The sequence below is a fragment of the Somniosus microcephalus genome, chromosome 10 (assembly GCF_052327205.1).
Source record: "Somniosus microcephalus isolate GS21.2 chromosome 10, FLI_Smic_1.0, whole genome shotgun sequence".
In the NCBI taxonomy this organism is placed as follows: Eukaryota; Metazoa; Chordata; class Chondrichthyes; order Squaliformes; family Somniosidae; genus Somniosus; species Somniosus microcephalus.
In genome coordinates, this window is record NC_140996.1 from 204,750,761 (window position 1) to 204,774,093 (window position 23,333).

Consider the following 23,333-nt stretch of genomic DNA (forward strand, 5'->3'; position numbering starts at 1 on the left):
CACCTGTTCCTCTTCATTTTACTGGCTTACTGGTGAATGTTGCATTTGGCCCTATGCCGCAGCACTATTTTATGTTGTGATGTGGAGGTGCCGGTGTTGGACTGGGGTGGACAAATGTGAGAAGTCACACAACACCAGGTTATAGTCCAACAGCTTTATTTGAAATCACAAGCTTTCGGAGCGCTGCTCCTTCTTCACCTGACGAAGGAGCAGCGCTCCGAAAGCTTGTGATTTCAAATAAAGCTGTTGGACTATAACCTATTTTATGTTGTTTGAGGCAAAAGGAAGTCAGAAACAATCAAAAATACAAACAATCTCCTTTATTTGTTATACAGGTAGACTATCCTTTATCCGAAAACCTCGGGACCAGCCGTGTTTCGGTTTTCGGAAAATTTCAGAAGGTATTTTATAAGACTGGGAAATTTGTCGGGGGTGGGTCGGCGGGGGGGGGTCGTCGGGGGGTCGGCGGCGGGGGTCGGGGTCGTGCGCCACTCTGGTCATGTCGTGCGCACGACTTACGCTGAACGAAAAAACCTTCGGTTTTTAGAGGGTTTCAGTTTTCGGAAGTTCGGATAAAAGGTAGTCTACCTGTATAAAATTAATTTCATGATTTCACTTAATTCAGTCCCAAATGTTTATCATCAAGTGTTTCTACTTACACTGCTAATCATTTATACAAATAAGAAAATACATTTATTCTGCACTAAACAAATTGTTTTGTTTCTGGAGTGCAGTTGCTCCAACATGATTCCATTTCAAATTACTGCTGCAGGATTTTGTATTTGTAAAATAAACACCTTTCCATGTTACATTTACAATTCACAATGCACAGAGGTTAATGTAAACATACACAGAAGCTGTATTCACAACAGAAATCTTTTTGGTCCTTAAGCAGTATTGACACTTCAATAGGTCTTTCCTAAAAATGTCCAACCAATCGGCTTGTATAAACATTTGGAGGTCCAGGGTCAGGGTATACCTCTACTTTAAAATCAGTATATGCTGTTATTACAGGAGTGATGCAGGTTTATTGTTTCAAAATTCACTATCAATATCATTTTAACATTGATAGTCGCAATGTACTGAATTCTGCATCACAAAATACAGTGGAAGCACTTTGCCTCCAATGGCATACTGTGGGGGAGGATGACAAGAACATTTATAATTCACAGGAGAGGGACAAATCTTTAATCAGCAGGCAACAGTTATCCAGAATAGTGAAATTAATCTTAAACATCAGCATAGACACAATGTCATGCAATTATTGTTAAAGGTACTGAAAACATGTCCATAGTTGAAAGATCATGTCACTCCCAGCACTAGTGCTTTCAAAGGTTGCAGTAAAATAGGATCAACATCACAGCTGCAGTGGCCTCATACTGGATTATGTCCGTGATTCCTGTATTGTGTCCGTGATTCCTGTATTGTGTCCGTGATTCCTGTAATGTGCCCGTGATTTCTATATTGTGCCCATGCCATGATTCCTGTATCGTAAATCCAAGTTAATAGCACATTCGCAAGTCCGAATAAAGCATTTGAACGAGTCCATCAACTATTGTGCTTTCATCTTCCTGTCAGTCCCTGGCTCCGTCAGGACTGAAATGTACAGTTTAATCCAAGAGTAGGTAACTCCCAGTGAACAGTATACGGAGATGAGCAACAGTGGCACAAAGGGAAACCTCTGCTGCCAGGATGTTAGGGGATAGATGATCTCACAGATAACTTGCAGGGGAATAAGACCACTGAGGTAGATGGACTCAGGCCAGTTTAGAAGCGATCCTTCTTTCCTGTATAGGTAACAAACTCAGTTAGATTTGAGTGGATTTACTGTATATACTTTTTTAATTCAATAAACCTAACATTTGAAATTAAAAATATGTAAGTGTGATCTGAAACTTTGTTGGAGCCCCTTTGGAAACAAGTTGAGTCAGATATTGCTAGTCAAGATGAAGTTCACCTGACCCAGTCAGTGTCCAACGGGCACATTGTTTTAGATATTTTCCAACAAAATGTGAAACCAAGAGAAGTTACTGTGACCTGTCACAGCATATTCTGGATAAATTTCTATTTTACTGATCCAGGCAGCGTATTATGCCACTTGTTGCATTAATTCCCCATCTATAATATTTATAAAAAGAAAAACAATTGCTGGAAATAAACAACAGATCAATCAGCATCTGAAAGACAAAAGAGAATCTTTCTCTTTCCAATGCAGGCAGGCCTGCTGTACATTTCCAACAATTTCTGTTATCTATAGAGAACAATACTTGCACAAATGCTGCAGTGGAGAAGTGCTTTGGAGCTCCATGTGCGATGGGACAGAGTAATAGGATATGTTCCTTCGCCCCATCATGGATAGCACTGCCTTCAGCTGTCTAGGCCCTAAGCTTTGGAATTCCCTCTCTAAACCTCTCTGCCTCTTGTGTCTCCATTAGGATGCTCCTTAAAACCTACCTCTTTGACCAAGCTTTTGGTCACCGGTATTAATATCTCCTTATGTGGCTCGGTGTCAAAATTTGTCTGATAACACCCCTGTGAAACACCTTGGAATCAATGTTCCCCCTAATTTTTTTTTGGGTGCGTGGCCCCTTTAGTGGGCTGCACAGCCCCAAGTTTCACACATGCGCAAAATTTCGCACTTGGGCTGCGCTGGACTGGCAGACAGCTGCGCAGCTTAGAGGAAACGTTGCTCGAGACATTTTACTACGTTAAAGGCGCTATATAAATGCAAGTTGTTGTTAATATTTTCCATATGGTCAGTTTCCAAAATCAGCTGTGCCATCGGGGAGCGACACTGAGCGGCGAACGGACACTTAATCATGGTCGGGGGCAGGGGGAGAAGAGAAACCGAGTATGTGAATCTTCCAGGGTGCTCGAGTATGCTTCCTATCAGCTGGATCAAGAACTGCAGAAGCTCAGGAGTAGCTCCCCTGTACACTTCACTGAGGGATAGTGTATAGTATGGGCAAACTAAGAGCATGGCAATAAAAAAGGAAACAACTTAAAGAAAAGTAAAATAAATAAATGCATGGAGTTGATGAGTTATTTTAATAGGAAGTAACAAATCCCATTTCGGCCACAAAGTGACAAAAAGGGAAGGATAGTAAAGGGGGAAATCTTCAGTCGTAAGTAATTTCTCCTACCCCTGTCTACTGTTTCATATGGAGCTGCTCCAAGATGCACAGGGATGCTACCTGTTGGTCACATCATCATAACAACCCAAGAGAGAGGGACATTTGACATGTGGACAGAAAATTATGCTTTTTTTTTTTAGAAATTAAGGGATTTCATCTGAAAGTTAAGACAAAGAACTCGACATACCATTGGACACCTTGGTTTAAGAGCCCTTACAGGTTAAATGGTCCTGTCCATATTTTATATCCGGCCCACCCCAAAAAAGGGAATAAAAGCAAGACCCAAAAAGCCCTTAGCGCAGATGGTGAAGTGGAGAGCTTCCACAAGTGATCAATGGTCTAACACTCTTCCGAGGGTGGACCCATTCTGACCCTAGTTTAACATTCTTGGCAGTTCTAGAAGAGAGGGAGAAAAGCCGTAAGCCAAAGAGCTGTTCGCGCACGCCAGCCGTTTGTCTGATCGGGACCGATACCAGCTACTTGTCACAGTTGTATGTTTTTGCCGTATAACTAGTGTGTTATATTCCGTCTTAAACTCCGATTAAACACAATATACCCGCCATATTGGTTTGCACTCGATCCTGATGATTTGGAAAGACCAGAGATAATCTAATCTCTACAAAATTGAGGGAGTACTTTGAACAAAAAGCATCTCCCTCTAGATTTTCCTTCCCGTTTCAACAGTAATTGCAATATTTAAATATTGATATGCAGTCCTTAAAGCAGAATGATTAGCATAGATTTCCAGAGAGAGATGCATTTCAACTCACCTGAACAAAGCTCGCAGAGCAGAGAAACTATATACAGTGAATAGCATCATGAGGCAGATTTTGATTGGCATTTCTATAAAGGAAAAAAGACCAAACAAAATCAAAAGCATAGCACTGAATGCAATGCATGACATACAAGAGTAAATTCACCAGTCTCACGCTGTCAGCAAGGAGTCGCTCTTGAAGGGAGCAACAGTCAGAGATAAGGCTAGACAATTGTCGCCCCAGTTCTCTGCCTTTGAGCTCATCCCCTGCAGGGAGCATGGGATCAGTGTATGTACCCTATGATATCTGCAGTGTGGAATAGAACACCCTTACTGTGGCTGATTTTACATTAGAAATGCAGAACAGAAACAAGCATACTTAATGATTCTGAGCTATGTTGCATTGCTGCTATGTTTATACACACATGGAGAATTAATTACAAGGCTGCATCAGCTCACTACCAAATAATCAAATTTATTCTAGGAATCTAATTACAGTTTATATTAATGACAGAGAGCGTAGAAACATTCTGGATTCAAATTCTTACCATAGTACAAGTCAGTCATAGGACAGATGTATGCCATTCAGCCTCTCAAGCCTGTTCCGCCATTCAATTAATCATGATCTGAACCTCAACTCAATTTACCCACCTTTGATCTGTATCTCTTGATACCCTTACACAACAAAAATCTATCGATCCCAGCCTTTAAAGTTTCAATTGATCCAGAGTCCACAGCAGTTTTGAAGGAGAGCTTTCCAGATTTCCACTACCCTTTGTTGATAAAGTGCTTCCTGATGTCACTCCTAAATGGCCGAGCTCTAATTTTAAGATTATGCTCCCTTGTTTTGAATTTCACCACCAAAGGAAATAATTTCTTTTTATCTATTCCATCAAATCCCTTTTATCATTTTAAAGCTCTCGATTCAATCACCTCCTCAACCTTCTAAACTCAAGGGACTACAAACCAGGTTTATGCAACCGGTCCTCTTAATTTATAACCCTTTCAGCCCTGGCATCATTCTGGTGAACGTGTGCTGTACCCTCTCCAAGGGGCGTGGGGCCTAAAACTGAACACAATACTCCAGATAGGGTTTGACCAAGCATCACTACAACTAAAGCATCACTTTTGTATTCCAAACCCCTCGAGATAAAGGCCAACATCACATTAACATTTTTGATTACTTTTTGTATTAGCAATCCAAACATAACTAGAATTTCAATTATAGTAGACTAGCAGCCAATGTGTTGAGAGGCTCATAAACAGGCATAAAATTAAACATAATGAGAGTACTTTTAATGTACGTCAAATGTAGGGCAGGGGGGGCCGCTCTCGTGACTTTGTTGGTAAAAGCATCAGATTGGATGGTGCTAAATCACACCGACAAGGAAGTTTGCAGGTTTGATATCTAATCTGTGCTGTGCGGAGCTAGGTATTCGCAACTGGGACAGTAGTGTGGGTGCAATAATTGGTCTCAGTGTTAGGCGAAGGAATATCAGCCAACATTCCCTCTCCTGATCACTATCCAGTGACCCTGAATACACAACGCGGCATCTTTAGGCAAGGGGGGCAAATTAGGGGGGAAAAAAGTGTAAAGGAAAAATCAACTGTTGCCCAATGATTTGTTAACCACCCAAATGAGGCAACCAATGAGTACATTTGTATTTTTTGTTGCTGTGTGTTTTTCTTCTCTTCCTGAAGCCACTGACATGCTGGGGCTACCTCATCCTCGAGACTAGACCGTGAGTGCACCACAATCTAACCCGAGTCCTCTCTCAAAATTGGTGCATGCACACTTGTGGTAAACCACTGTTTGTATTCCACTGTGTACATGCCTGGACATGCCTCGGCTGACTCCTCCCACAAGTCCTAGTATAAAGGTGACTGCTCCCCAGCCCTTTGTATTTCTGGACCGGTCGACCACTCGAGGCAGACCTTCATTCTTTTGTTAATAAAAGCCTTTAGTTACTCTCTTAACTCTCAGTCTTTTATGAGTAATTGATAGCGCATCAACACTTTCCAGCAGGAGTCATTGGACAGCGATGAGAAGTGGGAAGCCTAGCTGATATTTTCTCCCCTCTGCCTACAGGAGCCCCCGACTGTTACCCCGACTAAAATCAGCTAACTCAACACAGATTGGGAATCAAACCCAGGACCTTCTGGTCTATACGTCTTAGCACTTTACCAGGCAAAGCCACTAGGTCAGAGCAACTGAAGGTATTTTCATATCATTTTTAACGCGAGGGAAAAACCATGAATAAAATTTATCTATTTGTTTCGTACATACACAAAAAAGTAGTCTTAAGTGAGAATCTTATCCTTACCTGGCCCTGTGAAGAGGAGTGGGAAGAGGGAAAGATGCCCTGTTGTTACTAAGATGAGATATATTCCAGCATCGTTTCGATTTTCCACAGCAAACAAACTAAGGAATAAAAATTAAAATTCTGCAACATAAGGAACATAAGACTGGTTTCTTTGGTCATTGCTGGTTTATTTACTTCATAGAATAACCAGTTTACATCAGCTGTATATTACTGGGGGTGGGGGAAGCTCATATCTCTTGTAGGAAGAGTATTTTCCAGCACCAGTTTTACTTAATGTTTTGAGAATAAGGGTAGGATCAATTATTTTCTGAAAAGATTTAAAAATAACTGCCAGGATGAGATTGAAAAATAAGTCTATAAAGTTCTAGTATAACCAATGGACCACTTGGGTACTTTCAAAGAGCATCTTTGCACTGGGCTGGAGTTATACTGTACATGGCGCAAACTTCGAGCATGGCTTTGTGTACTCAGGAGTCAGACCGCCAACCAGACTCAAGTTATATTAACAGAAAATGGTGTTATTTCAGATTTCCAGCATCCGCAGTATTTTGCTATTATCTTAAGTTATATTGCTACTTTCAAGTCATTACAAACCGTCTTGCTTCAACATGAGCGTCAACCAGTGGCTCAGTGGGTAGCACTCTCGCCTTTGAGTCAGCTGGTTGTGGGTTCGAGCCCCACTCCAGGGACCCGAGCACAAAAATCTAGGCTGATACTCCAGTGCCGTACTGAGGGAGTGCTGCACTGTCAGAGGTGCCGTCTTTCGGATGAGATATTAAACCGAGGCCCCGTCTGCCCTCTCATGTGGACGTAAAAGATCCCATGGCACTATTTAGAAGAAGAGTAGGGGAGTTCTTCCTGGTGTCCTGGCCAATATTTATCCCTCAACCAACATCACTAAAACAGATTATTTGGTCATTATCACCTTGCCGTTTGTGGGAGCTTGCTGTGCGCAAATTGGCTGCCGCGTTTCCTACATTAACAGTGACTACACTTCAAAAAGTACTATATAAATGCAAGACCTTCTTCTTCCTCTTCTATGAAAATGGCAAAATAACAGCACCCTTAAATAGATATACTAAATCTATTACTGTGGTTTTAAGCAGAGTTACTATTTTAAATTGCAATACTAAACATATTAGTATGGTTTTGAGAAGTGAAAGATCAAATGGACCCTTAGGTGGATTTAAACACTTGCACTTTCTTACCCCCCCCCCCCCCCCCACAACAAAAAACCCTTTTCCCTCAAGAAACGATGTTGATTATACAGGTATATGGTTCCAGGGGCATTGGTGTCAACCTCAGCAAATGTTGTTTCTTCACATGTAAGCTTAGACACTGTTGAATGACACCAATTTGACAACTTCATTTCCCACATCAGCCATGCATGTTTCGTGCCAAATCATGTCAGTTTTGTCTTATGCACTATACGAACTGGACTGAATTGCCCAAACTCACTTCATGCATTTACAGCCAGCAGCGAGAAGAGATTTCCATCTTATTAGTGTAGCCTGCATTTAAATCCAGGTCCCAGAGGTTAAAGGACAGAATACCAATCCAGGAGTGCCCAATCATGGGTCATGTACCATGGAGCCTCAAAGGCCACTTACAAGGTTGAAATCCATGTTTCCATTAATTAGCATATATCGGAGTTGTCAAAACTAGCAGACCTTGGTGTTCCGATTTAAGATTTATTTACCAATGAGGAAACAGTGCTAACTACAGCTAAACCTCCAGGTCCACAAAACACAAACAGGTCGAACCAGCAAATAAGAAATGTAAGTGAAAATAGGATTGAGTTGTCAGGGCTTCGGGGGGCCAGATTGCCAGTAGTTTAGAACTACATGCGGCCCCTGGGCTGCAGTCTGAACATCCCTGTACTAACCCATTACCAATGTTCCCTTTAATTTTTTTTTGGGTGCACGGCCCCTTTAAGGGGCTGCGTGGCCTATTCAAAATACCTCGCAAGCGCATTTTTTCCCCATTTAAAAGCCGGTGAGCCAGCTGGGCGGGAGCTCCAGAGCGCTGCGCAGCTTAAAGGGAAGATTGCTCGATGGGCTGTTCAAATCAAGTTCTAATTCAACTACCTTAATAAAATATTTCTGCTTAGGACATTATAGTAGAATCCCCATTATTGATATTACAAAAAGTACTACGTAGTATTACACAACATCAGTAAGCCAATTAATTTAAGGTACCTCAAAGGCAGTATAGCGATGAGGATGGCCTTTTCATGTACATGCCAGCCAAACATGAACGACCCCAATGCGCAAAGGATCAGGCACTGAAGGAACCCTCTAGGTCCTCGAGGTCTTAGCCAAAGATGGAGAATAGCGGGCTTGAAACAAAAGATACGTAGAGGTATAAGACAATGATTAATAACTGAAGCAAAAAACAGATAATGTTCTCCGCCAGCCATATCACACATGACGAAACACTCGTGCCAGCATTCGGCTTTAAAGTAGAAAATCAACACAAACCTATGAAACGCATCTCGTCAAGTGAACATTTACTATCTGTCCATCAGCCAAAAGCAAAAAATTAAATAAAGGCCAAAGAATATCAAGTGTAACTGAGTCACGTTTTATTGAACGTGGAATTATGTGCCGGTACTGACCATTATTGAGAGCAATGTACAGACCAATGTCGTGAATGGTGACACAGATGGTAGGACAGTGTGTTGGAACTCCTGCACTAAGCCTCCTGTCATTGATGCCTGTGAAATCTTGGCAGGATCCAGTAGTTGTAACTTTACATCTGTAGCAGTAAATAAAAGTTATTTGCTATTTGAAACATCAGCTTTCGGTTTAACAAAATAATTTAATGTGGCAGTTACAGAAATGGCATAGCAGCTGGCAAGATAAGTAACTCCTTTCTGGTAAATATCAGGACTATGAAAATATCATTTCCTGGGTTATCAGTTTTCAACATTCAGATAAAGAATTAATTTCCACTATTGTCAGCAAAAATCTCTGAAGAGGCCGGTGTACTGAACGTCTTAGATACCTATGTATTAAATGGTCAGTAAACTGAACTAGACCGTACCAATGACAGACAGTACTTTGTCCACCACATTGTACAGAGCCCAGAAATTTGGGGCCCAATATGCATGACAGAGACCTCGCTTGAAGGGGAAAAGTCGTGCAAGCACCTGAGGCAGCTGACCCTGAGAAAGAAAGAAACGTCAATTATTAAACAGCTCGAGGCATTTTGTATTCTTGCATAGAAATTTTCTACAGAAGTATATTTTTAAGTAAAGGCCTAATACATTACTTGATGTTTGAATTGCTATTATTTATTTTAAATTACTTACTTTCAAATTAAACATATGCTGATATGCAGCCCAATATGTACAACATCAACATGATAAGGCACGTTGCAAATATTCCAATATTTCAACTATAGCCCTGCATCCTCCATTCCATATAAAGAATTCCATAATTATCCCTTCAAAATTCATCTCTCATTTCACAAGAAACACATCTTGCCATCAATCACCCTATTAAAAATCAAATTGTTAAAAAAAAGAATTAAAACAAAAGCGGTCTTTCTTCAGGTTTTTTTTTGCTTTACATCTTCTCGGTCATATAAGGTACCCCATGTATTATACCTATCCCTACCTCCCAGCCAAAAAATATCTGAAAACAATCTATCGCCTAGGTATAAGATGCCCCATCAGTTATCATGGCTCCCCAAAAATGGGAAATCTAATTCTAATGAATACGGACAGTGTAAAAAAACACGGAACCCAAGAGAAATGGGTGAGAGATCAGAAGCTGAAGAGAGGCAACCAGGAACTGGAAGATGCAAGTGATACTGGAGAGGCCATAATAGACATGATATTAGAAGTAACATTCACGCCATACAAGTGTCAGGCAATGACCATCTCCAGATATCCCCCAATACATCAAGTATGCTTTCTGGTCTTGGGCTAATGTCCGCAGGGAACATATTACAAATATTGATAATAAGTTGACATCAAAGTCTTCTGGCACTGCAAGAGAACTGCACAATCGGCCCCTATATTAAAAAACTGTGCTCAATACAAATCAGAGTACTGTACTTCAAAAATTACATCTCAAATGTAGTAAAATATAAAGTACAGAATACAGTGCTTTAAATTTATTTATCAAACTCATCTTCACCATGGCTATGAAGGGCCCAAATGAAACAGCAAAAACAGAACAGACTATAAATCCCAAGGCAAAAAGACGGGAACAGCTGAAGCTCCTCCACTGGATAGATCCATCTTAAAAATAAACACAAAAAACAATAATGACAATCTATGATCTTAGGATATTACAATAAAAACTATTTCATTAATTACAAGCCAGGCAATGACAAAATTAAATGACATGCAGCACTTTAAAATTCCAAAACTTAATATTCACAATCAATACCCCTTTAAAAAAAAAATCAGATAGCTCCAAAACGTGAGATTAAATTCCCTTTTTCCTATCCATTTAAGTTGATTTTTTTTTAAATTATTTTTATATAAACACAGAGTGGTGACACTGGGGTAGTTAGTTTGAATAGGTTACCACAGCTGAGTGTCAGGGAGCTGAATTAACAAATCAAAATTTTTTAATGATTAACGCTTAACACAAAAAGAAACTCTTAAGAGTTTAGCAGAACAAGTTTACTCATCCCCTTTATTCTTAACCCTAATATTAGGGTTAGGAAAAAAATTATGTTATGCTAATAAAGCCATTCTTGACTTTTGAGGAGCTTCATTACAGCTTCATTATTGGTCAGCAAATTTGTAAAAAGAGGTAATGAACTCAGAATTAGTACTAGAAGTATAAAAGGAGAGAGTAGAAAGAATATTTTCATACAAAAATTTATGAGGATCTAGAATGCTTTACTATGAGTGACTATGAAGTTGAAGCAATCAGAACATTTAAGGGAGAATTAGATAAACACTTGAGGAAAAATATTGGTGCTGACATTTCTGTTAATGTTTCTTTCAACTGTATGTCAGGCTGTATGAGCTGAAAACAAGCAAAACAGGCTGCCTCAGAGAGAGAGGAATTTCCCTGAACCGGTCAGCAGGTCAAAGTGGTTCTTACGATAAAACTCTACTTTAAAAAAAGAAAGCATGAGAATGAACGAGAATGCTGGTACACAAAATGAAAAACTTAGCTTATGCAAATGATTAAGAAAAGACTTAGGAAGGCAGATTCAGCAGGAATTAAACATTTAGCCTTTTGAATATTCATCCTGGATGATCACAAACATGATTTCTGTAAAATTTCTAATACCAATTATAATTAACTGCCATCTGAAGTGGCCTAGCAAGCCACTCGGTTGTATCAAACTGCAGGGTAGCCAGTGGAGGCAAAAAGCTGGAATCTTTTAAGAAACAATTGGATGCTGCAATGGAGGGACTTTGGGATCATTCTGGATGGGTGAACTAAGATCGACTTCCTCATCCGTAATTATCTTGCGATCATTTCACAAAGAACACATTTCTTTTAATATAATTTTCTACTCCACTCCCCTTGCTATTTTTAAATTTTTTCACCCTCTTCAGCTCTCCCTGGCACCAATGCCTGTAATTGATCCCTGCTTTTCACTTTACAATTGAAAATCTACTAAAGGACTAAGCTAAGTTGTAAAAAATTAAGTTCAGTACCTAGTTTGTTCTCAGTGAAGCAGTATGAACGTAGCAGGTAAATACCATAGGCAGGAGCCACGTAAAGAAAAATGTGCTTAAAGTTCATCAGGACTGCAAAGAGTAAAGCGCTTTCCAAATGTCTTCCCTGTAATAAAATCAAATATTTCAAGTATTGCAATACTGAGGCCTTTTTATTGTTTTCTAACAATATTGAGTGTTAAATCTGTTTACATTTCTGTGATTGATGTATACCATGAGCAAGCACTGAAGGGAATAACATTCAATTATTCATTACTTGAGCACAAAAATCCAGGCTGACCCTCCAGCACAGTACTGAGGGAGTGCTGCTCTGTCGGATTAACCCTTCTCAGCTTTCGGATGAGACGTTAAACCGAGGCCCCATCTACTCTCTCAGGTGGACGTAAAAGATCCCATGGCACTAATTCGAAGAGGAGGAGGGGAGTTCTCCCCGATATCCTGGCCAATATTTATTCCTCAATCAACATCATTAAAACAGATTATCTGGTCATTATCACATTGCTGTTTGTGGGAGCTTGCTGTTTGTGGGAGCTTGCTGTGCGAGTTTCCTACATTACAACAGTGAATACACTTCAAAAAGTACTACATTTGGGACATCCGGTGGTCGTGAAAGGCGCTGTATAAATGCAAGTCTTTCTTTTTTATTAGTTATTATACTGAAATTCCCAAATTACCTGAAACATCCTTGCAACAGAAAGAAGCATCAAACCAAATAAGAAGCCATTGTATTGAAAGTGAATATCTAGGTTTGAATTAAGGAATAATACTTTGTGTGTACGTGTGTGAGAATTGAAAGAGAAACATACGTACAAACACACAGGTTTTTTTTTAAATAAAGGCAAGACTTCCTCTTTCTCAGTTCTCCCCATGTCACACACCTGCTCTTCAGTCTCTACCAATGTCATTCAGAGCGAATCTCCCTCTAAACGCTGATCCTGTGGAAATCACCTTTCCAAAGTATCATCTGATCAGGAACACAGCAGTATCCGGGATTCTGGGCAAGTCACAATATCCCATCATTCCAGGGCGTCACATAGCAATGCTATTAGTCAAGATACCACTAAAAATATTCACAATTACTAATTTAGCAAGCGACACTCCTTTGTTAGGCAATACAGATATCAAAACTACCAGAAAAATAAAGACGGATAACAGTCTTGTAGTTGCTGCTAAAATACACTCATTTTTACTGTCACCAGCTATGGTGTGTTAATTATGATTTAAAATCATAAATTTCACCAAGAAATAAACCCACAGTCTTTACCATCATGGAATAAACTAAAGTATTATAAATTAATAAGTTAAAGCATGTCATATTCACTGACTAAAACTAGTCAGGAATAACAGTGATGTTTTGTCATGGCGAGGAAAATGAAGCCACATTTAACACATTAGAATCTATAAAATATTACCCAATAGTTGTTTTAAAAGATGTAGTTTATAATGCAAGGATACGATCAACAATCAATAATCCAAAGTTCCAAAGTAACAGCACTGCAAGTATAAAAGCTGGTCTCTCAATTATTTCCTTTGATTCCCTTGTTCTGTTTACACACTTACAACACCTTTAAAATAGTACAAATAAAAATATGCTCATTGATTATACATTTTCCATTTTTTTCTACCCTGAGAACTAGATAGCACAGTGGTTTAACACACACTTTTCACCTTTGGGAATCCTGTGCTGAATTGCTTTCTAACTGCAGTTACCGTGCAGACAGTGAAAGTGATGGAAGCAAATAGCAAGGGAGGGATTTTCTTTTGCACATTTTGTAGTTCTATGTAACATAGGAGCACCATAACAATATATTCTAAATGTGAGGTTTCTAAACAATAAAACAGTTTGTAATGTTGATCACCAGCCTCTATAACTTGCTGATATGCTTTCCACTAAACTATAAAAAGAGACTCTGGCTGCAATAGGAAAAATGATACAAAACACTTTGATAGGGGATTTTGTTTTGGGTTGCATGTCAGAACGGCAATGCCGTTAGATAATGTTACTTTCAACAGGTCACTTACAGTTAATTCCAATGATGCCCATGTAATGTCTTTCAAAATATTTAAAACATGAGAATCAAGATGGAAACTGTTAGCAGGGGTGAACAGAAAGGCTTGCTATTAATGCAACTTTTTAAAACAAACACTATAAATACATTTTTAAGGGTGAGAATATATCAATTAATGTACATGGTAATTTTCTCCTTTTCCATTGACCTCTCTATGGTCGTGCACCATTCTCAGGTAAGAGGGATGGTGACCAGTTCTCAATCTTCCAACAACTATATTCTTTAGCTGGCTGCTGGGTACATGAAAACTACACAGGGTGGGAAATGCCTGGGCTCTCCCCAGCACCCTTGTTAACAGCATAACTGTGACTGGTAATTCAAAATAGTGGAGGATCATTATTAAAAAGCATTTAATTCAATGATTGCTGATTAATCTCCTTATATTATTAACCAATTGCACTATCCCCATCCACATTCCCATGACACAGAAGGTCAGGATGAGATACACATTTCTCATCAGCTATGACCGGGCACCAGGAGCCATTTTATCTTTTGTTAGCTTTTTCTTTCAAAGCACCCAGCCAAATGCCGACAGACTGAGGTGTAATAAATGAGTTGGAATGCCAGAACTCTTTGGGAGCTGACTGAACAGCTTTGTTTGAAAGTTGAGCAGACACATTGCTGGCTGACCTGATGTGATTATAAACAATTAAAATGGAGCTCCTCCAATAGCTTCGTGGTTAATCCATTGCCCAGTGTGATACTGAGCCACACAGGCCAGGAATGTCCCAAAGTTCAATCCCATATATGCCGAGTTAGCTGCTCTCAGCCTGGACAGTGGTAGGGGTAGTACAATTGGCTATATCCCATGGCTGATCCCTGCTGGAAAGTGCACATGTGGACATCAGATGAAACAACTTTAACATAGTAAAATATCCCAAGGCGCTCCACAGGAGTGTTACAAAATAAAATTTGACACCTAGCCATATAAGGAGATAATTAGGACAGGTGAAAAAACTTGGTCAAAGAGGTAGGTTTTAAGGAGCATCTTAAAGGAGGAAAGAGAGGTGGAGAGGTTTGGGGGGGGAATTCCAGAGCTTAGGGCCTAAGCAGCGGCAGGCACGGCCACCAATGGTTCAGCGATTAAAATCGGGGATGCTCAAGAGGCCAGTTTTAGAGGAGCGCAGCTATCTCGGAGGGTTGTGGGGCTGGAGGAAATTACAGAGATAGGGAGGGATTTGAAAACAAGGATGAGAATTTTAAAAATCGAAGCGTTGCTTAACCGGGAGCTAATGTAGGTCAGTGAGCACAGGAGTGATGGGTGAATGAGACTTGCTGCGAGTTAGGACACGGGCAGCAGAGTTTTGGATGACCTCAAGTTTACGTAGGATAGAACGTGGGAGGCCAGCCAGGTGTGCGTTGGAATAGTCAAGTCTAGAGATAACAACGGCATGGAAGATGGTTTCATCAGCAGATGAGCTGAGGTGGGGGCGGAGACAGGCGATATTACAGAGGTGGAAATAGGTGGTCTTAGATGAGGACACAATTGGGCTTCACTATGATTAAGAAACTCTCTTCCACGGTTTAAGAGACTGCTGACACAAAAGATGAAGAATGGCCACTTGGGCATGGTATCAGAGGACTGCCAGTAACCATGCAATCATACTTCCAAAAGAGTCAGCACCTTCAGGAGAGGATGGGAAAATATTCTTTTTAAATCAGTACTTTAAGCATTTAGGGATCCTTCAAATCTCAGAGCTGGTGGTTTTACAAATATTTTTGATGATTACTGGTGATTAACTTTTCAAAATGGAAATGTGAACATTTACATACTTGGTATACAGCTAATAAAGAACACGCACATTTTTAAAATAAATATAAAAGGTAATATTAAGACATACTCTGTCACTCCATAAATGAATACTATGTCCACGAGGATGACTGAAAGTCGCTGAAATAGGATTGTTGCATTACTGGCGTAATTAAGGTTCTGGACAACCAGCATTTCCTTATCGAAATATTGCGCAACGAGGGAGAGTAGGTATTCAAACCACGCAAAAAACGGTGGATAGTCCAAAGTCCATTCTGAAGTTGCCTAGATTTGGGGGGCAGAAGGATGAGGAGCAAGAGCGAGAGAAGAAAATAAAAGTTATATTTTACTTAATTATTTGCATTTACAATTCAGCATTTCAGATCAATTAAATTTATTGAAGTCAAGTAAATATCATCATGACATATACAACATTTAGTGGACTTTGGTACAATGACTATTCTTGCTGATGGCTATTACTGGAAGTGGTCTTCGATCATATAACATGGTGAAGCAGGGTTAAAGGATGGGATAATTGGACTAGGACGAGCAAATGTCATTCAGTCATCATTTTTGGTCCTTAATTTTGTATTATCTATTTAATATATTAAAAATCTTACATCTGCACACACTTCTCCCATTATAAATTCCTGTGTCGACATTTAAAATGGAAACTGCTTATGTAAACTTGTCATGCTGTAATTACTCCCTCCTGCCAGTGATGACACTACAGTGCCTCTGTTTGTCTCATCTGTACTGTAGAGAAACTCCTATGCCCCAACTCTAGTTTGCTGCTTCCCAAACCGTTGTAAGTTTTTCTATTTGATTATATACTGGTTTAATATCAAAGTATTATATAAAAATAAGGACAGAATGCACGGCTTTAAAATGGGGACTGAATTACATCTACACGCTCTGCCCTCTAACCCTGCTTCAACTGAAAACTACATTTGATTAAGGAACCAGCCATATTTAAGCATTTAAAAACAATCCAGGCTTTACCCAATCAACAGCTGAAATTGTACAATGTTTTGCTCTAACTGCACGTTGAGTACTATGTCCAGATTGATCATGTAGACACAAATCAGACATTAAAGCCCTGGAAGTGGTGCAAAGAAGAGGGTAAAGACTGATCCCTAGCATCAGAGGACCAAGTTATAAAGAAGTAATTAAGAAATTTGAACATTTCAACCTTGAAAAAGGAGACATCAAAGAGGCATCTAAGTTAATAAATAGGGTAGGAGCAGTAAATTCCGGACATTACATCAAATTAAACTGTGACGGTAGGGTAGAGGGCACAGGTCTAAGCCAACAAAAGGCAAATTTGGGACTGAAGCTTTCACACAAAAAGGTTCAGTTTGTGGAAAGAGCTTCCGGAGAAAAAAAAGTCTGGAAGCATTTAAGAAACAATTCGATGCCATGATGGGTGGGACTGTAGGTCTTCTGAATGCATCAAATAAAATGGGCTGAATGGCCTTCCTCATCCATTTCATGACTGAAAGGACACAACAAGAATGACTAAATTATCACTGGACACAGCACACCTTCATCCTTCACACATCATGAAAGCTACCCTTAAATCGTAAAGACTTACTTCATAATACCACTGTGAAACAGGTAAACTGTGAGTAATTGCCAGCCAGTTTCTGTGGACTTCAAAGTCTGTTGAATGACTACAAATGAAATAATGAAATAACTATGCATTTCATGGAAATAGATCAATGAGACTGTTGAAACGATAAATACACAATCAATTATCATCGCTTTATGGTCACTTTGCTGCAGAACACCTGCACATCAATTATAAATGAACTGTAAACACTAAAATGTAATACCATTTATTACAGAAAGGCTCAAGGAAACACTGTAGCTAAAATACTCAATTTAATCTGTAACACTACTGCATTTCCTACAAATGGAGTACAAAGTTACAAGCAGACCTACTTCACTCTTGATTTAGAGTGAGATTCACTCATTTTGGTTTAAAGATGCAACCTCTCATTCCATTGTGATGACCTGCTGTGTAAATGTGGCAGTGTGATACTGAATCATATAAAGCATGAAGGTAGAGTTTTGACCCGCAGTTTGTACCAGGTAGGGTCTTTCTGGATGGATGCATTAGATGGCCTTCCTCATCTGTAAGAATCTTGTGATGTGATCTGAGCCTGGGTAGCAATAGAGGATTACAACTGGCCACAGAGCCCCTCAGCTAGGGAAGAGGGGGAGGGGAACACAATCCTAATCAATGTCCAATGACACTTGACAGGAAAGTGTATGCATGTGTGGACAAGATTGGGCTAAGTGGTCATCCCATCTCTCCCTTCCCTCTTCCTCCAACTTAAGTACCAGACAGTAATGTCAGCCGTGGCTCAGTGGGTAGCACTCTTGCCTCAGAATCAGAAGGTTGTGGGTTCAAGACTTGAGCACAAAAATCTCGGTTGACACTCCAGTGCAGTACTGTCAGAGGTGCTGTCTTTCGGATGAGACGTTAAACCGAGGCCCCATCTGCTCTCTCAGGTGGATATAAAAGATCCCATGGCACTATTTCATAGAAACATAAAAGATAGCAGCAGGAGTAGGCCATTTGGCCCCTCAAGCCTGCTCTCCATTCAATGAGATCATGGCTGATCATCCAAATTCAGAACCCTGTCCCTGCTTTCTCCCCATATCCCTTGATCAGTTTAGCCTTAAGAAATATATCTAACTCCTTCTTGAATATATTTAGTGACTTGGCCTCAACTGTCTTCTGTGGTAGAGAATTCCACAGGTTCACCACTCTCTGGGTGCAGAAATTCCTCCTCATCTATATACTAAATGGCTTACCCCTTATTTTTAGACTGTGACCCCTGATTCTGGACTCCCCCACCATCAGGAACATCCTTCCTGCATCTAGTCCTGTTAGAATTTTAAGTTTCAATGAGATCCCCTCTCATTCTTCTAAACTCCAGCGAGTATAAGCCCAATCGACCCAATCTCTCCTCATATGTCATTCCTGCCATCCCAGGTATCAGTCTGGTGAATCTTCGCTGCACTCCCTCCATGGCAAGAACATCCTTCCTCAGATAAGGCAACCAAAACTGCACACATAACTCAAGGTGTGGTCTCACCAAGGCCCTGTACAACTGCAGCAAGACATCCTTGTTCCTGTACTCAAACCCTCTCACTACGAAGGCCAACATACCATTTGCCTTCTTAACCGCCTGCTGCACCTGCAATGCTTACCTTCAGCGACTGGTGCACAAGGATACCCAGGTCTCGTTGCACTTCCCCTTCTCCCAATCTATTGCCGTTCAGATAATAATCTACCTTCCTGTTTTTGCCACCAAAGTGGATAACCTCGCATTTATCCACATTATACTGCGCCTGCCCAATCACCCAACCTGTCCAAATCATACTGGAGTTTCTCGGCATCCTCCTCACAGCACACACGCACACCCAGCTTTGTGTCATCTGCAAACTTGGAGATATTACATCTAGTTCCCTCATCTAGATCATTAATATATATTGTGAATAGCTGGGGTCCTAGGACCGATGCCTGCGGTACCCCTTAGTCACTGCCTGCCACTCAGAAAAAGACCCGTTTATTCCAACTCTTTGCTTCCTGTCTGCCAACCAGTTCTCTATCCAAGTCAGTACCTTGCCCCCAATCCCATGTGCCTTAACTTTACACGCTAATCTCTTATGCGGGACCTTATCAAAAGCCTTCTGAAAGTCCAAATACACCACATCCACTATTTCGAAGAAGAGCACAGGAGTTATCCTTGGTGTCCCGGCCAATATTTATCCCTCAATAAACATCACTAAAACAGGTTATCTGGTCATTATCACATTGCCTTTTGTGGGAGCTTGCTGTGCACAAATTGGCTGCCACGTTTCCTACATTACAACAGTGCCTACACTCCAAAAGTATTTTATTGTCTGTAAAGTGCTTTGGGACATCCGGTGGTCGTGAAAGGCGCTATATAAATGCAAGTCTTTCTCTCTTTTAATCGTCCATAGGTACGTTCAAGAATGCCCATCTGGGTAAAGCACTGGCGGGTCCCCATTGCCCATGTTACTACAGCCCAGCAAGCAACGGCTCCCGGCAAGGGGCAGAGAACTAGAAAAAAGATGAGATGTGTAATCTGATGGTGTGACAATGAAGTCAAATTATAGCATAGATCTCTTACAACGTCTGACATTTGATCTGAGCGTTAAAAAGATAAACCCTTAAAACATCTGACTCCGTTTTCAGGTACATTCGGGGAAAGTCCCATTAAAAGCAATTGGCCTTTAAACTGCAGTCGCTGCATCCACAGGGCCCTCTCCTCCCCGGACCCGTCCGTGTGGCGAAAAATAATACTTTAAAAACAAAGCGAGTTTAAGGATAAAGCCCCGGACCCGAGGCAGCTCTTACTAAGCAGGGATCAGCAGACACTTGAACAGGGTCACGCCAACAGCGAGCGGCGCCAGCCAGCTCCAACCGCTCACACTGGGCGCCGCCATTGCTGTTTCACACAACTTTATTCAAACTCACACTGCAGCTGCTGCGAGTCAAGCTACTCCCAGAGTGAATGCAAGTAAAGACAACTCCTTGCTCTAGCATTTCTTTTGACTCCCTATTCCTTTTTATTAAAAGTACACAACTTTATGCAAGCTTGTTTCTTGTATTTATGATACTTCAAAGAAAGGGGTTTTTTTACTTTTATTTAAGTATTTTTTATTTTAGAAGTTTTATTATCTAGGGTATTTACTCTTGCAGCGGTCAGCAAAATAAAAACTGGTATCCATATGAGTAGGTCAGAACTGATGATTCGCAAGTGGTAGCCTGAAGCCTGTTTCTGTCTCTCACGCCAATGACAACAGCCTCAGTTGGCATGTGAACAACAGTTATCCAAACACAAACAAGATTCAAAATGGTTATAACAACAGAGAATGCTGGAAAAACTCAGCAGGCCAGGCAACATCCGTGGAGAGAAAATAGAGTCGACGTTTCGGGTCTAACCCTTTTTCAAAACTGGAAAGGAAATGAAATAGATCAAAAGGCAGGGCTGGGAGAGAACAAAAGAAGTGAAGAGACATTAAGAGGTATTCAAAACGAGACGAGATGGTGATAGGACTAGTGGAGACAAAAGACGGCTCTAGATTAGGTGTGAAATGTTCTGGCAGAATGAGAGACAGCTGCCATGTGGGAGAGAGAAAAAAAAAGAAAGTGGGGGGGGGGGGGGGGGGAAAGGCCCAAAACAAAGATGTGGATAAAATATAAGCAAAAATGTAATAGATACATAATAGATAGGAGCAGAAGTAGGCCATTCGGCCCCTCGAGCCTGCTCCGCCATTCAACGAGATCATGGCTGATCATCCAAATTCAGTACCGTGTCCCTGCTTTCTCCCCATACCCCTTGATCCCTTTAGATACATAGAAGATAACAACAGAAAACGCTGGAAAAATTCAGCAGGCCAGGGCAGCATCCGTGGAGAGAGAGAAACAGAGTTAACGTTTCAGGTCGAAGACCCTTCGTCAGAACTGGAAAAAAGCAGGAAATGGAAAGCAAGTTTAGGGGCTGGGAAAAGGGGGGAGGGGATGAAAGAACAAAAGGGACATTGAGATATTCAAGGCAAGAGGAGATGGTAATGGGACAGGTTAAGAAACAAAGGATGGCTCTGGATGAAGTGTAAATTGCGTGAGCAGAATGAAAGACAGCTGCCATGTGGGAGAGAAGAGAAAAAGACACAGACAAAAAGTGTGGATAAAAAAAAATCATACAGCTCAGCAATGGATTCATCTGCTCTGATGTTCACCCCCCTCAAAAAAACCTACTCAATCTCTCCCTTTTGAACACCTTGTTCATCTGCTACTTGAGTTTAACCAGCGTAAGTAGCTTCCAGCTCTCTGGAGATGTTCCAACTCTACAAATAATGCTGTAGAGATTATTTCTTTTGGCACCACAGGGTACTTAACAATAAGCGCATACTCTCCTCATAATGTATTTATGAAAAAATACGTTGAAAAATTGGTCATTTGAGTTAGTGCGCAGTTATATTACTACAACGACAACAATTTGCATTTATATAGCACCTTAAACATGGTAAAATGTCCCAAGGTGCTTCACAGGAGCGTTACCAAAAAAATTGACACCGAGCCACATAAGGAGATATTAGGACAGGTGACCAAAAGCTTGGTCAAAAAGGTAGGTTTTAAGGAGAGTCTTAAAGGAGGAGAGCGAGGCAGAGAGGCGGAGAGCTTTAGGGAGGGAATTCCAGAGCTTAGGGCCCAGGCAGCTGAAGGCACGGCCGTTAATGGGGGATGCACAAGAGGCCAGAACTGGAGGAGGGCAGAGATCTCAGAGTGTTGTAGGGCTGGAGGAGGTTACAGAGGGATGGGGCCAGGTAGGTATTTGAAAACAAGGATGAAAATTTTAAAATTAAGGTGTTGCCAGACCAGGAGCCAATGTAGGTCAGCGAGCACAGGGGTGATGTGTGAACGGGACTTGGTGCGAGTTAGGACACAGGCAGCAGAGTTTACAGTGGGTGCAGGGTGGGAGGCTGGCCAGGAGAGCATTGGCATAGTCAAGTCTAGAGGTAATAAAGGTATGGACGAGGGTTTCAGCAGCAGATGAACTGAGGCAGAAGTGGAGAAGGGTGATGTGATAGAGGTGGAAGTAGACAGTGACGTAAGAAAACTACTAGGCACTTGGTCTAAGCGTTAAACAAAGCTTTAATCAACTGTTTTACAACATGGAGGTCTATATGGGGGCCGAGGTTATGATCTGAAATTGTTGAACTCGATGTTGAGTCCAGAAGGCTGTAAAGTGCCTAATCGGAAGATGAGGTGCTGTTCCTCGAGCTTACTTTTCTTACGCCCGGGATCGTGGCTAAGCTTGGGGTGCAGCTCGATGGATGTTAGCAACCCTCTAGTACCCGAATCAAATAATCACTCTTCACGAGTGTCAACAAACCATTTGACAGAGGGTGGTGGGGGGTCTGGAACTCATTGCCTGAAAGGGCAGTAGAGGCAGGAACCCTCATCACATTTAGAAAGTGCTTGGACATGCACTTGAAGTGCCGTAATCTACAAAGCTACGGACCAAGAGCTGGAAAGTGGGATTAGGCGGGATGGCTCTTTTTCGTCTGGCACAGACACGATGGGCCGAATGGCTTCTTTCTGTGCTGTGAATTTCTATGATTCTATGAACTAGGTTGGGAGGAAATCAAGAGATCAGGTGTTGGATCACATGGAGGAGATGTGTCTGATGAGAGGTGAGAGGGGAAATGGAAAAAAAGAACTCGAGAGGATCCCTGGTGTTGAAAGCAGTGGGCCAACAGAAGACTGAGGCAGATGGTCTTAGTTGTGGGTTTATCAAGGGATATGGGGATAGTGCGGTAAGCTGGAGCTGAGGTAGATCAGCCATGATCTTATTGAATGGCGAAGCAGGCTCGAAGGGCCTATTCTTGCTCCTATTTCTTATGTTCTTATGACAGATGGATGAATAGATGGGCGGGGACGAGAGGACAATGCAGATAAGCCCCACCTGACATTCCTACATGCAGCCTTTCCAGCAGGAGTCGTTGAAGGCGAATAAGGTTTAATCCAATGGCCCCCCGCCAATCCTTCAGCTTATAGGCACTGCTGCCCTGTCTGAGAGCAGCTAACTTGTCATAGAACC

The 23,333-nt window shown here is 41.1% G+C and overlaps 1 protein-coding gene across 3 annotated transcripts; it reads right to left on the reverse strand.

Annotated features, from left to right (window-relative positions):
- Positions 1-670: 670 nt before the first annotated feature.
- Positions 671-20,195, reverse strand: alg8 (ALG8 alpha-1,3-glucosyltransferase). Of its 3 annotated transcripts, none has more exons than XM_085999485.1 (13): positions 20,084-20,195; positions 17,282-17,360; positions 15,779-15,972; positions 13,324-13,433; positions 12,543-12,610; positions 11,848-11,974; positions 10,358-10,461; positions 9,258-9,378; positions 8,830-8,969; positions 8,411-8,550; positions 6,213-6,310; positions 3,905-3,977; positions 671-1,787 (listed from the first exon to the last, which is right to left on the reverse strand). In XM_085999485.1, exons 1-13 carry the CDS (start codon positions 20,170-20,172, stop codon positions 1,553-1,555), a joined length of 1,578 nt encoding a protein of 525 aa, XP_085855611.1. In that variant the 5' UTR covers positions 20,173-20,195; the 3' UTR covers positions 671-1,552. The 3 variants fall into 3 exon arrangements, with proteins under 3 accessions (XP_085855611.1, XP_085855612.1, XP_085855613.1); XM_085999486.1 differs by lacking the exon at positions 20,084-20,195 and adding an exon at positions 17,632-18,006; XM_085999487.1 differs by lacking the exon at positions 17,282-17,360 and having other exon boundaries at positions 20,084-20,172.
- Between the last annotated feature and the right edge of the window lie 3,138 nt (positions 20,196-23,333).